This window comes from Miniopterus schreibersii (assembly GCF_964146895.1).
Source record: "Miniopterus schreibersii genome assembly, chromosome: 12".
NCBI lineage: Eukaryota > Metazoa > Chordata > Mammalia > Chiroptera > Miniopteridae > Miniopterus > Miniopterus schreibersii.
In genome coordinates this window covers 67,845,160-67,859,810 of record NC_138112.1, presented here as the reverse complement: position 1 = coordinate 67,859,810, position 14,651 = coordinate 67,845,160, and the positions used below count along the sequence as shown (strand labels likewise).

General features: G+C 53.5%; 3 protein-coding genes across 3 annotated transcripts; 2 read left to right on the top strand and 1 right to left on the bottom strand.

The window, feature by feature from the left end:
* The first annotated feature begins 760 nt into the window (after nucleotides 1-760).
* On the top strand, nucleotides 761-10,465 carry NXF1 (nuclear RNA export factor 1). The gene is made up of 21 exons (XM_081154299.1): nucleotides 761-917; nucleotides 2,437-2,620; nucleotides 2,836-2,989; nucleotides 3,357-3,440; nucleotides 3,529-3,633; nucleotides 3,750-3,830; nucleotides 3,949-4,018; nucleotides 4,146-4,234; nucleotides 4,335-4,442; nucleotides 4,619-4,728; nucleotides 6,536-6,572; nucleotides 6,862-6,930; nucleotides 7,011-7,066; nucleotides 7,196-7,303; nucleotides 7,419-7,477; nucleotides 7,576-7,691; nucleotides 7,807-7,849; nucleotides 8,242-8,314; nucleotides 8,864-9,046; nucleotides 9,944-10,004; nucleotides 10,113-10,465. The coding sequence occupies exons 1-21, from the start codon at nucleotides 890-892 to the stop codon at nucleotides 10,149-10,151; spliced, it is 1,857 nt and encodes a 618-aa protein (XP_081010425.1). The 5' UTR covers nucleotides 761-889; the 3' UTR covers nucleotides 10,152-10,465.
* Nucleotides 10,466-10,719: 254 nt separating this feature from the next.
* Nucleotides 10,720-11,847, top strand: TMEM223 (transmembrane protein 223). The gene is made up of 2 exons (XM_081152705.1): nucleotides 10,720-11,055; nucleotides 11,499-11,847. The coding sequence occupies exons 1-2, from the start codon at nucleotides 10,740-10,742 to the stop codon at nucleotides 11,789-11,791; spliced, it is 609 nt and encodes a 202-aa protein (XP_081008831.1). The 5' UTR covers nucleotides 10,720-10,739; the 3' UTR covers nucleotides 11,792-11,847.
* Nucleotides 11,848-12,421: 574 nt separating this feature from the next.
* On the bottom strand, nucleotides 12,422-14,632 carry TMEM179B (transmembrane protein 179B). Its single transcript, XM_081152704.1, has 5 exons — nucleotides 14,473-14,632; nucleotides 13,439-13,626; nucleotides 13,220-13,354; nucleotides 12,971-13,049; nucleotides 12,422-12,768 (listed from the first exon to the last, which is right to left on the bottom strand). The coding sequence occupies exons 1-5, from the start codon at nucleotides 14,566-14,568 to the stop codon at nucleotides 12,607-12,609; spliced, it is 660 nt and encodes a 219-aa protein (XP_081008830.1). The 5' UTR covers nucleotides 14,569-14,632; the 3' UTR covers nucleotides 12,422-12,606.
* Between the last annotated feature and the right edge of the window lie 19 nt (nucleotides 14,633-14,651).

Below are 14,651 nucleotides of genomic sequence, written 5' to 3'. Positions count from 1 at the left end.
TGGCACTTCCATATTTCCTTTCCCCTGGGCCTCTGTTCAGCAGGTGGTCTTGCTGGAATCTTCACTACCCAGTTGACACACCATGTGGGCCTAGCACAGCACATCTGTGGTGGGTGGGTGTCTGAAGACAGGTGCTCACTAAAGCCTGACAAATCAGTCGTTTGACTGCAAGGCTTCGTGGCGGGGATGCATAGACAAGAAATTCACTTATTTCACAAATATTTGTTGAGTTCCTGCTATGTGCCAAGCATGGTACTGAGCCAGGTGCTAAAGAAACAAGCCATGAATTGGTTAAGGTCCCTGCTCTCTCTGAGAGCTTACGACTAGTTCTCTATTTCTTGGCATTTTATTTTATGGGGAAAAGCTAAACATAGATCCAAATCTGCAGCTGAGAGGGCTGAGCTGAAACAAAAACTGGCTGCTTCCCTCTAGGGGTCTGGAAGCGGTCGCTCCCGCTCCGACGCCTGGGTCTCCCATTGCTAGGGAGCCCTTTGTATGGGCCCCACTTCCCGTTCCTGTCGGAGTCCTGGGCTACTGTAGCCTTCCATCTGCTCCAGCGATACCCCGGGAGGTGCCGGCGTCGCCGCGGGCGGAGGGAAGCAGGCGGCGCGCGGAGCGGCGCGGCGCGCCCTCGGCAGCCTCGGGCCGGCGGCAGCGCAGAGCCCCGCCCCCCGCCCCGCCCCGCCGCCGGCCTGCGCGCACGCGCAGTGGGCCGGGCCCTCCTGGCGCACCACCCACCACCTGGGGACGTCGACCGCGCGCCGCGCGCCCGGCCTCATAAATGCGGCGGCGCCGGGCGTAGGAGCGCTGCGACCTGGAGGAGCCGGGCATTCTGACGTTTGGTGGCGTTGCGGCCCGCGCCTGAGCCCGTCCCGCTTCTCGCTGTGCCATGGCGGACGGGGGGAAGTCCTACAACGGTAAGTGCTGGCCCCGGGCCGGGGAGCGGGGCGATCTGGGGCCGGGTGGGCGGCGCCGGCCTAGGCCGCAGCCCCGGGGCGGGAGGCCGCGAGGTGCCCACGTCCGCGGGGAACGGTGGCGGCGCGGGCCGGGGCGAGGCGGCCCGGGCGGCCCCGCCGCACTCGAGCGAGGGTGGGCGCCCGAGTTGTTGACTGCGGGGTTCTGGCGTTGCGAGGAGCTGCGCTTCGCAGCGGGTGGCTCGGCGGCGGGGCGACGAGATGCCTTTGAACTTTGTGGGTGGCGGATCCCTGTCATTTCAGTGTGGCGGCCAGACTCTTTTTAATGTGAGTCAGTGCCCTGCTCATGGGCTACCTGTGCCCTATTATCTGTCGCGTCCAGTCGGTCTTGCCCCACTTCCTGTGGCTTTGACTTTGGTAAATGTTTTAGACACGCCGACTCGATGCCAGACCAAACACTGCGCTGGGTCCAGGGTAGTGGTTTGGAGCACACGACAGCCGAGGTTTAAATCCTGAGTTGGCTACACCAAGCTTGAGTGAGTTAAGCTCTCAGGCCTCATTTTCCACCCTCTTAGTGCAGGTAGAAACAGTATCTACCTCCTAAGTTTGCGTCCTGTGTGTGTGTGTGTTTGTGTGTGTGTGAAAATGAGATCATTCATAGAAAGTGCCTGGAGTATCATAGTGCCTGGCACTGGAGAAAGTTCTCAGTGAAAGTTAGCTATGCCTTCTGTTCATGTATTCTTTTTTTCTAGGGTCATTTCTTGAAATCCATTGTTTGCGTTAGACAGATCCTTTTTTGGGAGTCATGGATCTTTTTTTTAGGAAGCCGTTCCTACACACCAGGATTCAGAGGGTCATGTTCCTGGAGAGTATTTGAGGACCCTTGGTTAGCACCCTAGCTGCCACTAGATCCTGAATCTAGGATTTGTCTTCTGAGTTAGAAGACATTTCTGGCCAAAGAAACAAAGAGCTCACCCCCAAAGCTTCAGAGTGGCAGTTTAAAGTCCTTAAAAGGCCTTTAAAGTCCTTAAATTGGTCATATTTGTAACTGACATTTGTGCTGTATAGGCACAAGAAGCAATTTACGGAAGGCCCTTGTAATCACTGTGATTGGTTGGTTTGAGGGGATGGGGGAGAGGTCATCATCCCAAGTATTGAGTGGGTTAAGTAGATTTGGGAGGCTGCGTGAAAGCAGGTTTCAGGTAACCTTCAGAGGGTCTGAGTTGTGTCCAGTTCCACTTTTGGATCACTCACACTTCCACATTCTGTTTCTCTTCTCTGGGGCTCCAGTTTCTGTTTTATTTTTCAAAAGCCCTGCAGTTTCCCAGTGGTTTTCCCCTGATGCTACCATCCCACAGAGAGGGCTCTTTCTCTGGACAGGCGGAGGAGTTTGCATGGAGTGTGGCCGATGTAGTTAGTGTGTACCTCATCCAGCAGGGTGCTGGCCGGAGACTGATTGTCACAGCAGAAGCAGCTAGACCAGCGATGTGCCTTCTAATTTGTATTCTGTTTCCAACTCCAGAGCATGATGATCGAGTTAGTTTCCCTCAAAGGAGAAAGAAAGGCCGGGGTCCTTTCCGGTGGAAGTGTGGTGAGGGGAACCGTAGGTCTGGCAGAGGAGGTACTGGCATTCGGTCTTCCCGCCTTGAGGATGATGACAGAGATGTGGCAATGAGTGATGCCCAGGACGTTCCCCGAGTTCGATAGTAAGTATCTGGTTGTTCTGGTTTGACTTCAGTGACGTATTCATTTATATAGCCCTCTTACTCCATGGCATTTCTCTTCTTGCCTACCAGAGAGAAATGCCAGGACCCACTTAATGGTTGAACAGTTTTCGTTGTAGCCCAGATAAGAGTGCAGCAAGGTTTTTGAGAAGACATCCCTAGCATCTATGGATGTATCATTCTCTGCTTCTCCTCAGCAACCCCTATGCTGCGCGACCCAACCGTCGGGGTGATAATTGGCATGATCGAGACCGAATTCATGTTACTGTGCGGAGAGACAGAGTTCCTCCACAGAGAGGAGGGGCTGGCACCAGCCAGGACGGGACCTCGAAGAACTGGTTTAAGATTACAGTGAGTATCTTGGAAGTAGATGGTGCAGGAGGAGTGGGGGGCTGGGTTCAGAGTGAAGGTGTTTACTCTTGAACCATAAATCAGTCTTCTCAGCTGTTTATGCCACAGTCAGGTATCCATCCTTTCTCCTAAGGATCAATATCTTAGAACACCTGAGGGCAGGTTCAGAGAAGAAGTAGAAGGAACCTGTAGGATTGGGAGGAAAGGAGAGGTCATTTAAAGGGAAACGTGATACCTGGTTGGGAAGTGGAAACTGGTGTTTTCTTTAGAATCTTTTAAAGCTTGGCAGACTATATGAAAGAGCACTAGGTTGTATCTGCTGTTTCGCCTTAGTTACATGCTGTTCTCTTCTGTTTCTCTCATGTAGATTCCTTATGGCAGGAAATATGACAAGTCATGGCTCCTGAGTATGATTCAGAGCAAATGCAGTGTCCCTTTCACCCCCATTGAGGTAAGATAAGGCCTGAATGGCTGGCAGAGGGGCCAGATGGGCCAGGGGCTCTGGGTTCGAAGTCTACTGCTCTTGTTTTCTCCTGCAGTTTCACTATGAAAACACACGGGCCCAGTTTTTTGTTGAGGATGCCAGTACTGCCTCTGCATTGAAGGCTGTCAACTATAAGATTTTGGATCAAGAGAACCGAAGGGTGTGTATAAAGGGCCTGGCTTGGCTGGAGGCAGGGACTGGTGCTCAGGGACCTGGGTCTTGGTCCTGGGGCTTAGGCTTCCCTAGAGTTCACCCTTCTTTATTTCTGCTCTGCAGATATCTATCATCATCAACTCCTCTCCTCCACCCCTTACTGTACAGAATGAACTGAAGCCAGAGCAAGTAGAGCAACTAAAGGTGAGGCAGGCTCAAGTCACGTGTTTCCACCCCAGTCCTAGCAGCTCTCATATCCCCACGCTCCTCCCCTCAAATACACAACCCCAGTAACCACTAAAGCCTTTTTCTTCCTCTGTAGCTGATCATGAGCAAACGATACGATGGCTCCCAACAAGCACTTGACCTCAAAGGCCTCCGTTTAGACCCAGGTATTGTTGGCAGCAATTCGCAGATAGGTGGCGACAGCAGGATCTTTCAGGCGGGGAGGTTCAAGAATGGTTTGGTGCTAATGCTGGCCTAGGCAGACCCTCTCACACTTCCCTTTTCTTCCTGAAGATTTGGTGGCCCAAAACATTGATGTCGTCCTGAATCGTAGAAGCTGTATGGCAGCTACCCTACAAATCATTGAGGACAACATTCCTGAGGTGAGGCCATCGCCCCGTTGTTGGGTGAGACAGATAGGATGGCGTTGGGAGGCGGATTTGTCTCTGATCCCCTCCCTGCTGATGCTTCCTCTCCCCACAGCTGTTGTCCTTGAATTTGAGCAGTAACAAGCTGTATAGACTGGATGACATGTCCAGCATTGTGCAGAAAGCACCCAACCTAAAGATCCTAAACCTCTCCAGAAACGAGGTGAGGACTGAGACCTGAATGTGCTGTGGTTGGGGTGGACAGAGGGTGAAGAGGACTTGCCAGTGGTGGCAAGAGGCAAAGGAAGGAGTTTCAGAGATGAGGTTCAGGGTTGAGGTGTGGGCATCTAGCTGGCTCTCTTTATTGGGGTCTCTTTTCCTTCCTTTTCTCCTTTGCAGTTGAAATCTGAGCGGGAATTGGACAAGGTAAAGGGGCTGAAGCTAGAAGAGCTATGGCTCGAAGAAAACCCCCTGTGCGACACCTTCCGAGACCAATCCACCTACATCAGGTCAGTTGTAGTCTCTGTCTCCCCTCCTGGGGACCTTCACCCCCTGGGAGGCTGAGTTAGCGCACCCTGACCAGTGCCCGTCTGCAGGAGATGTGCAGCCCTGAGCTGGAACCACCTGTCCTTGGGGAGGATCACATGTGCCTCCCTTCATCTTTCCATATGTCCTAGCTTTGCCCCATGTCGCCTTTCCTTTTTTTTTTTTTTTTTTTACCTGACTACTTGCTCACTGGTTCTGTGGCTTTTCTCCTTCTTTCCTGAACACAGCCTTTTCTAGAATCTCCCTACCCTATTGTTCCAGGAAGGGCACCCCCCCTTTTCTACCATGACTGGGGGTGTCTTGTATGTGCCCCATACATGGAGTTGTCTTGTGCCAAGAGCCTGACATACTGGGCTGAGAAAGCCCTCTCCCTGGGACTACATGCTGTTAGGCCAGTCCTCCTTTGTGCTATATTAGCCCCTCTTGCCCTTTTGCCAAGAGGGACCGACCGTCCTCTCACAATCCATTTGCCCACAGCTGTTGCCTGGGCTTTCTGCTCATGCTGAGGTTGAGGCCTCGTGGTGGCCAGTGCCATGGATCTGTCTCTCGCCCAGTGGTGTGAGCTGGGCCCTCCCTGGAGAAGAAACCTGGGTTCCCCAAGACATGTGACCAGAGCCGGGGCCCCGCCAGCAGGCGAGGGGATCCCAAGGCAGGTGCTGGGCGTGGAGGCCACGGGGGCATAGGCTACTCAGGAGACAGAACTGAACCTCTTGCGGAGGGTGTGCCCCTTCCTCACTCGCACACCTCACATCACCCTGCTTGGCCCCGGAGGATGGCTGGTTAGCCAGAGACGGGTAAGATTCCTCAGGGAAGGAACAACCTAAGACAGGCACAGTCGCAGAGGGGCCATCAGGAGAGAACTTGGGGGCCAACAGAGGTGGGGCACAGACCCTCACCCCCCCAACTTTGCAGGGGCCTGAACCCTCACCCCTTCAGAGGGAGGTCTCCTGCCCCCATGGCTGCTTTGCTTCCCACGCCCAGCTCAGATCGGGACCCAGGTAGCAGACAGACCTGGCTAACAGCAGCTGCCCTCTTGCTGCAACAAGGATTTGTGTCCCATTTCTACCTTGGACCACAGGGAAAGGGCAGCTGAAGGAAAGGGCTGTGTCAGGGTACCGCCTTCTTCCCTTTGCTCACCCTTTTTTCTGAATGCTTCCTTGCCTTGTAGTCCTTCCGCTTTCTCTTTCCTCCTCCTCTCTACTCCTCTGTCCCCCTTTCCCCTGGCCCTGCTCCATCCTGCCTTTCTCTCTTTCCCTTCTCCTTTTCTTTCCCTCGCTCCTTTCTTGGCCTCCCCTCTTCCTGATTCCCGCCTTGCTCATCTCCCTGCCCCAACATCCTGTGCCATCCCTGTGGTGTGTTCTGGTCTTGGCCACAGCCAGACCTGGCAGAACTGATGGATACCTGTTGAGGCAGCAGAGCCTCTGGGCTCCCACCCCATTCCCTCCTCCCGGGGCTGCACAGGTGAGTAGGTAGAAGGTAAGGGGGGCAGGGAGGGAAAGGAGGGCCTGGGCTTAAAGCCTGGGCTGAGAGTGCTGCTCTGTGGCGCTGGGGGTCAGGCAGAGAAGAGAGTCAGCCTTCAAGGTAGTCATTGCTGGGTGCCCAGGTGAGGTGGGGAGGGGCCATGCTTCTCGGAGCTCAGAGGCTGGGAGGAGGGAGAGAATGACTAAGGTGGGATGGGCTGCCCCTCGGGTGTTGGTGTATTTGCTCCTAGAGCAGTGAGGAGGCACGGTGGCTCTGAAGCATCACTCACTTCTGTCCCGTTCTTGACAGCGCCATTCGTGAACGATTTCCCAAATTATTACGCTTGGTAAGTTCATGACTTTCTTCATGCTCTTCTAACAAGCGTAGCATCTCACCAAGGTTTTGCCTAACATGTGTTTGTGTGACCATTAATTTGGGGACATGGAGCCCCTTGAAAATCCAGCAAAGACTATAATCCTCCTTCCGGGAAAAATGCCTCTTGACAAAGTGGCATCTGTCAGGATCTGTGTCTCTTTCACACTTGACCTCTGTCCCCCTACGCTTAGTTTTTGCATTTTATTACTCATCCAGCCTTTCTCTATTTTACACTATCAACTGTCACTTCCTTTCGGCAGGATGGCCATGAGTTACCCCCGCCAATTGCCTTTGATGTTGAAACCCCCACGACGTTACCGCCCTGCAAGGTGAGAAAGGGGGACAGAGTTAGGACTTGTGTTGGGAGGAGAGTCTTGGTCACATGGTCCTAATAGCTGTTTGATGCTAGGGAAGCTACTTTGGAACAGAGACCCTGAAGCACCTGGTCCTGCACTTCTTGCAGCAGTAAGTAGCCAGGGCCCTGAGGCGGGGGAGAGGCAGGCAGCCCCAGCACAGCTCACTCTTGAGAGCTACTGGGTCCCTTTGTGGATCCGGACTGAGGAGCACAGACCTTCCCTTTTGTTTTCCCCACAGGTACTATGCAATTTATGACTCTGGAAACCGGCAGCGGCTCCTGGACGCATACCACGATGGAGCCTGCTGCTCCCTGAGCATCCCTTTCACCCCCCAGAACCCCGCCCGGTGAGCATCACAGCCCAGACCTGCCCACAACCAGGGCTGCTCAGCAGGTACCGGCCAGCACTGCTTAGCGTCCCCGTGGCTCTGACCACCATCTCCTTTCCCTCTTATTCCCCAGAAGCAACTTAGGCGAGTACTTCAAAGACAGCAGGAACGTGAAGAAACTTAAAGACCCCAGTAAGTGTGTGGTAGACCAGAGCAGGATGGGAAGGAGTCGGCCACGAGGCTCGGGAGTGCAGGGCAGCTCCTCACCTTGGCTTCTGCTCCACCCACAGCCCTGCGGTTCCGGCTGCTGAAGCACACACGGCTCAATGTCGTCGCCTTCCTCAATGAGCTGCCCAAGACTCAGCACGACATCAATTCCTTCGTGGTCGACATAAGTGCCCAAACAGTAAGCACTTTTTTCTTCCCTGACAGCCTGGACTTGGGGAAGGGGCAGTTCAGGGCCAGGGGGACTCGGGCTCTGGCTGGGAGCCTGCGTGGTCACTGTGCTGCTTCTCTTTCAGAACACATTGCTGTGTTTTTCTGTCAATGGAGTCTTCAAGGAAGGTGAGTGTCTTTGGAGTCCCGTTTGCAGAGCAGTTCTTTCCCCAGCTAGTCTTTCGGAGCTCTCCCAGCTTCCCAGCTACCTCTCTTCCTTTTCCCTGACCTTGTTTTCTGCCCCCAAGCCATCTTCATTTGGCCCATCCTCTCCACCTATCTTTCCTGGCTGGGATATGGGAAAAGCCTGAGGATTAGGACACAGCCTTTGGAGTGAGGCAGGTCTGGGCTTCTATCCCAACCTTGGTCCTCTGTATCTGTGGGCAATTTACATTACTTCTGAGCCTCAGATTCCTTATGTGCAAAAGGGGGTTAGTAACAGCCATCTCCTAGTGGTGCTGTGGAGTGACTTATAGAGTATGAGCGGCTCTCAGGGGTCATCACCATTATTATCACTGCAGTGGATGGAAAGTCTCGGGATTCTTTGCGAGCCTTCACACGGACGTTTGTCGCTGTTCCAGCCAGCAATTCAGGGTAAGTGTTTGGTTTGTCACATGGGCTTCTAGTCCGTCCATGGCCAGTGCTGTGGGAATTGGGGAGGGTGGGGGTGGAGTTAGTCCTCAGGGTATTTTCAGAATTTCAGGAAGGTAAGGGGGAATCAAAGGAGGCAGCTCACATAGTGGTGAACAGCTTGGCTCTGGAGTTGGACTGGCTGGGTTTTTCAGTCTAGCTCTACCACTCTGCTAAGGGCCAGTTTCCTCATCTGAACATTGGTGTAACTATTCACTTCCTGAATCGGTTGTGAAGATAAATGGGAGATAAGAACTGTCTGTGGTTCAGGGCAGAAGGTACAATTCTGGTGTGTTTGGTAGACGATTCCATCTGTGGAGTCCATGGGAAAGTCTATATCAATAAAACGATAAAAGGTAATACCTAAAAAAAAAAAGGTAATAACTTAGAGTGGGAGGGGACCTTATAGGTATTGTAGACCCAGAGTGAAGTGTCAATGAGAATAGGAATGATGTTGGGAGGATGAGATTATCTGTGTTTGTTCAACCATCTAAAGTACTTTTTGTCCCCAAGGCTGTGCATTGTAAATGACGAGCTGTTTGTGCGGAATGCCAGCCCTGAGGAGATCCAAAGAGCTTTCGCCATGCCTGCGCCCACACCCTCCTCCAGCCCAGTGCCCACCCTCTCCCCAGAGCAGCAGGAAATGCTGCAGGCATTCTCTACGCAGTCTGGCATGAACCTCGAGTGGTCCCAGAAGTGAGTGCTGGTCATGTGTACCAATGGGGTAAACTGAAGTAGGGCTGGTAGTGAATGAGAGAGCTCCTGAAATTTTAAAACCCAAAGTATTTTTATCGCTTAAAAAAAAGCCCTGGCCAGTGTGGCTCAGTTGGTGAGCATTGTCCCATGCACCAAGAGGTTGCTGGTTTGCCCAGCCAGCGTGGCTTAGCTGTTGAGCATTGACCTATGATCCAGGAGATCCCGGTTCGATTCCCAATCAGGTCACATGCCTGGGTTGCGGCCTTGATCCCCAGTGGGGGCGTGCAGGAGGCAGCTAATTTGTTGATGTTTCTCTCTTATCAATGTTTCTCTCTTCCTCCCTCCCTTCCTCTCTCTAAAAATCAATAAAAAGTCTTTAAATTAGTGTAACAAAATTTAAAGCCAAAATGAAGTTCCTTTATATATACTGTTCTGCAACTTACTTTTTTTACTTACCCCATGAACATCTTCCCCTATAAGTCACCTTAGTCATCTTTTTTTAATTGATTTCAGAGACAAACATCGATGTGAGAGAGAGATATGGATCAGTTGCCTCCTGTACGTGCCCCAATGGGGGTCGAGCCCAAATCCCGGGTACATGCCCTGACTGGGAATTGAACTCGCCACCCTTCGGTGTACAGGATGATGCTCCAACCAGCCGAGCCACACCAGCCAGGGTGTAGTCTTCTTGATAGCTATTTAATACGTATTCCTTTGTGTTCGATAGACCGACAGTAAATGTGGAGTTTTACTAATTTTTCATTTGTATTAATTGTGCAAAAATGTATATAATTGTTGGGGACTTGGGCAAGTGTGTGTATAGAATGGGTTTTGAAGTGGTATTTAGTGATCAGTGTGACTGGTTCTAATGGAGGTGCCTGTTCTTCCCCACTCCAGGTGCCTTCAGGACAACAACTGGGACTACACCAGATCTGCCCAGGCCTTTACTCATCTGAAGGTAAAGTTTGAGAACACAATGGCAAAAAGACATATCTTTGGGCCTTCAAGAGGGTTGAGTAATGGGTAGGGGGAACCTGGCTCTAATGACCTTTCATTTTTCTCTCAGGCCAAGGGTGAAATCCCAGAGGTGGCGTTCATGAAGTGATCCCTAGTCAGTCCCAGAAGCAGCCCCCTGTAAATAGCCCCCGGATATTGATGTCTTGCCATGGTAGCCGTCTCTTCCTCTCCGGCCTGGCCTGAGGCCACCCTGTGACTGTGACGGAGGAGGGAGGCTGCTGGATCCCTCTCCTCACCTGCCTTCTGGAAGACTTTTCAGAAGATTGAGCCTCACTGGTGCCAGGAAGCCAAAGGTTCCTCTGTAGAACTGACACTAAACTACTCGAAGGACTGAGGTGCTTTGTGTACTTACCCCCAGGATCCCCGGTCCCCCTACTTTTTAAGATAAAGAGTGATACTGTATTTTGTGTCCTGTGTGCTGCATTGTTTGGCCCGGTCTCCACAGTTAGGTTAGATTGGTTAGGTTAGGTTGGTTAGGTTAGGTTAGACTGGTTAGGTTAGGTTCGGTTGGTTACGTTAGGTTAGACTGGTTAGGTTAGGTTCGGTTGGTTAGGTTAGGTGAGGCGGGAAAGTGGCATGGGACAAGCTGCGGTCTCTTGACACCCATTGGAGAGACTGGAGGCCGCCCGCCGACAGGAAGTCCCGCCCCGGAAGTGACGCTGCGCTTCCAGCTTCCATGGCGGCACCCAGGCGACTGTGGCTGGCGCGGCTGCTGGTGGCCCTGCGGGACCTTCCGGTGCGCCGAGCCCTGCACCAGGTGACCCCGCCGCGGGACGTGCTGCTCTTCGAGCACGAGCGGGGCCGCTTTTTCACAGTTCTTGGGCTGTTCTGCGCTGGCCAGGGCGTCTTCTGGGCCTCCCTGGCCGTGGCAGCCTTGGCCCCACCCCCGGTCCCCGTGCAGCCTACGGATGCAGAGGTCCCTGACCGCCGCCGCTTGGACGTGCGCGCTGCGCTCTGGCGCTACGGCCTGGCGGTCGGCTGCGGCGCCATCGGTAAGGCGTGGGCTGGCTTCCCACCAAGGGGATTTGTGGTGGCTGGGCGCGACCCCCCCTGCTTAGGCCAAGAGAGTGACGGGCCCCTGCCAGGGTGAGCAGGAGGGGTGGGCAGCCCCCCGCCCCCCCCCCCCCCCGAAGTGAGGGACACTGGAGATGGAAGTCCCAAGCTCTAAGCCCTCTGACGGGCCTAGGCTGTCTGCCACTCACTGTGCGACCTTGAGCAAGTTACTTCAGCCCTGGGCCTGTTTTCTCGTCATTAGAGTGGGGTCGGACATCTTTTAAGGTTGCTGGGAAGAATGAGTAACAAGGATCTGGGGTGTAAGAGCAGCTCAGTAAATGTCACTACCATCACAATCATTTCTTTTATTCAGGGGGCACTAGGAGGGTGCTGCTTAGCTCGCCAGTGAAAACCCCTCACCCCAATCTGCTCTTCCCTGCAGGTACCCTGGTACTTGCTGCTGGTCTTCTTTTCTCCCTCCGTTCTGTGCGTTCAGTGATGCTACAGGCTGGAGGGAAGCAGGTGACCCTCACCACTCATGCCCCCTTTGGCTTGGGTGCTCAATTCACTGTTCCCTTGAACCAAGTATCCTGCATGGCCCACCGGGGTGAAGTCCCTGCCATGCTGCCTCTAAAAGTCAAAGGCCGACGTTTCTACTTCCTCTTGGACAAGGCTGGACATTTCCCCAACACAAAACTCTTTGACAACACTGTGGGTGCCTACCGTAGCTTGTAAAAAAACCACCTCTGGACACTCACCCCTCCCAGAGGGGAATAAAAATTGAACCTTAAGGCCCTTGGCCAGTGTGGCCCAGTTGGTTGGAGCGTTGTCCTGTACTCCAGAAGGTCGCAGGCTCCATTCCCAGTCAGGACACATGAACAGGCAGTGGGCTCGGTTCCATCCCCCATTGGGGTGAATACCGGAGGCAACTGATGTATCTCTTCCTCACCCTTTCTAAAATCAATAAAAACATCCTCAGGTGAGAATTAAAAAGCAAAACTGATCTTAGGGATGGGGTGACAACCAGAGTAATATAAGGGGGCCCAAGATTCATGACAGCAAATAAAAGCAGTCATTCCAAGGACAGGCACCTGAATGACCTCTACATTTTTTTTTTGAGGGAGAGAGAATTGAAACATCAAGGATGGGTCATTATTTACTGGCTGCCTCCTGCATGCCCGACTAGGGGTTAAGCCCACAACCCGAGCATGTGCCCTGACCGGGAATCCAACCGCAATCTCCTGGATCCTAGGTCAATGCTCAACTTCTGTACTAAGCCACGCCCAGCCAGGCTACATTTTGATCTATTATTTAGCCTTTACTCTCTCCTCCCACCCACCTAACACTAAGAACTCAGTACCAAGATGAAGGAAGAAAGTAATGTAATATTTTGGTACAAAAAGCTGTAAGAAGAGAGGTGGAGGGTGCCTGTCATGTTTCCCTCTTGGAGGGAGAACAGGCTCTCAGCATAAACAGGCTGAGTGGGGGCAAGAGGGTTACAGGCACTTGGGCAGGGAGTCACTGGCTGCAGGAAGCACTCTGGTTACTCTTCAAGAATGGGAAAGGCGTGGCCCAACTAGAACATCTGTTTCAGAGCTCCATTCAGGGTCTCCCCTCTCCAGAAGCCGGTATGGGGTGGCTTCAGACTTCAACTGCACAACCTGAAGCACCAGGACCACACACCACAATACCAGATTGACCCAAGAAGAATTCTGTGGGAGACAGGAACAGGAGTGTGAGGAGTGCAGTCATCTCAATCCAGTTCCACCCGCACACCACTCAACTTTGCTACAGGCTGACAAGCCCTTCAGCTCCTCTCAGCCTCTTGCTGGCCAGTACCCTTAAAACTACAGATGTTTCTATGAATCTGTATTCCTGGATCTCCACTCAGACTTTCATATCCCAGGGCCTCACTTCAGCATTGTGTAGATTGGAGTAAAAATGCAAAGCGGTTCCAGGGGGTGTCCATGGAATTTTCTGAGCTTCAGAGCAGCTGTGAGGTCAAAAAGACAGTTGTGAGAAAGGGGTGATGTAACCCAAACACTCTTGTGCCTGAGTGCCCTTTGAGATGAAAACAATTGATGGGGATAAAAGGGGTTATTGGACCCCATCTGCAGGGGGAAGTTAGCCCTGTGGGGTCAGGGTTCCACCCTCTCCCATTACCTAATTGTAGTGTTCTGAGAGATGATGGAGTTGCAGAGAGAACTGGTGCCAAATCGAAGGACACAGGCGGACACTAAGACCAGGAAGATGGCTATACCTGAGATAGCCAGTGCAATGCGGAGCCCTATCCGGCCTCTATGAGGAGGGAGAAAACAAGCCTTGTGATTGCCGTGGGACTCCTCCCACCTTGGCCCCTAACCCTTGGAATGGGGCAGTCACCTTTGGGAGTCCTCGATGCAGCTGCTGTAGACCCAGAAGAGCAGAAGCAGGAGACAGTAGAGGGCCAGGAGGCCAGAGGCCCCAGCCACAAAGTAGCAGAGGGAGGGGGCTGAGCCTCGGGATAAGGCGAGGGAGGAGCGATTCAGGGCGGCCACACCATACAGGGGACAGCTGCCACTGAAGGAGCCCTGTGGAGAGAAGCTGCTCAGTCCTAGATTTTAGGTTAGTGCCTGTGGATGCGGGTTCACGGCAGGTGTTAGGGATAATCTAGGCCAGGGGCACATTAGGAAGTTATTTGCAGTCAGTTCCTGCTTCTGGACCACTAGAGGGCCTGCTGGGGAAATCAAACCTGCATGGCTAGAAAGATCAGGAAATAGGCAGTGGTTATAAAACTGAACTTAAGAGATACCTCACAAGTTCTGGTCTCCCCTCTGTGCAGAAATCCTAGAGTAAAACCAGAACTTGTGTGATCTAAAACTATCTCTGAAGTTTTCTAACTTGAAACTAGCGCCTACTTTTTAGGGGTTAAATGAGCCTGTTTGTTAACGAGGCTGGGGTAAACACTCAGTGTAAACCACTGGCTTCTGTTTTACGTAAGCATTTCCTACATCACGTGTCATTTACCACACAGTGTTTGCAATCATGTGGTAACTCGTTCATTTCACGACTCTATGCTCCACTACTCCACTAGCTCAGCACAATCGGGTCTGATTTGAGGAGGGCGGCAGGGCCTTGGAGACTTGTTTCAGAACCAGGGCAAGGTTATGCAGCAGGAGCCACCAGGTCGGGCTGTCTGGTGCTGCAAGACGCTCCTGGAGACGTGTCCCTCCGACGAAAGAATAACTGATCTGGGAGGAGTCGCAGAGTGCGTTTAGCGCCGATACATCGCAGCCGCCGCCTCAGCCCCGCGCCCGCCGCGCCAGCCCCGCCCGAGCAGCGGCGCCCGGCCGACTTCAGCAGCCGGCTCCGAGCTGGGAGCGGCCCGCCCCCCGCCTACCCGGCCGACCCCACGGCGGCCCGCCCCGCAGCCGCACCTGGGTCCGGGTCAGCGTCGCGGCCGCCAAGGCCCCGCACAGAAAGGCGGCGGCGAACAGCACGAGCTCGACGCGCTGCAGGCAGGGCAGCGCCATGGCTCCCCGGCCTCCAGGAAGCGCGGCCGCGGGAGCAACCGCCCAAGCCCCGCCTCATCCGGCGCGACCACGAGCGCGGAGAC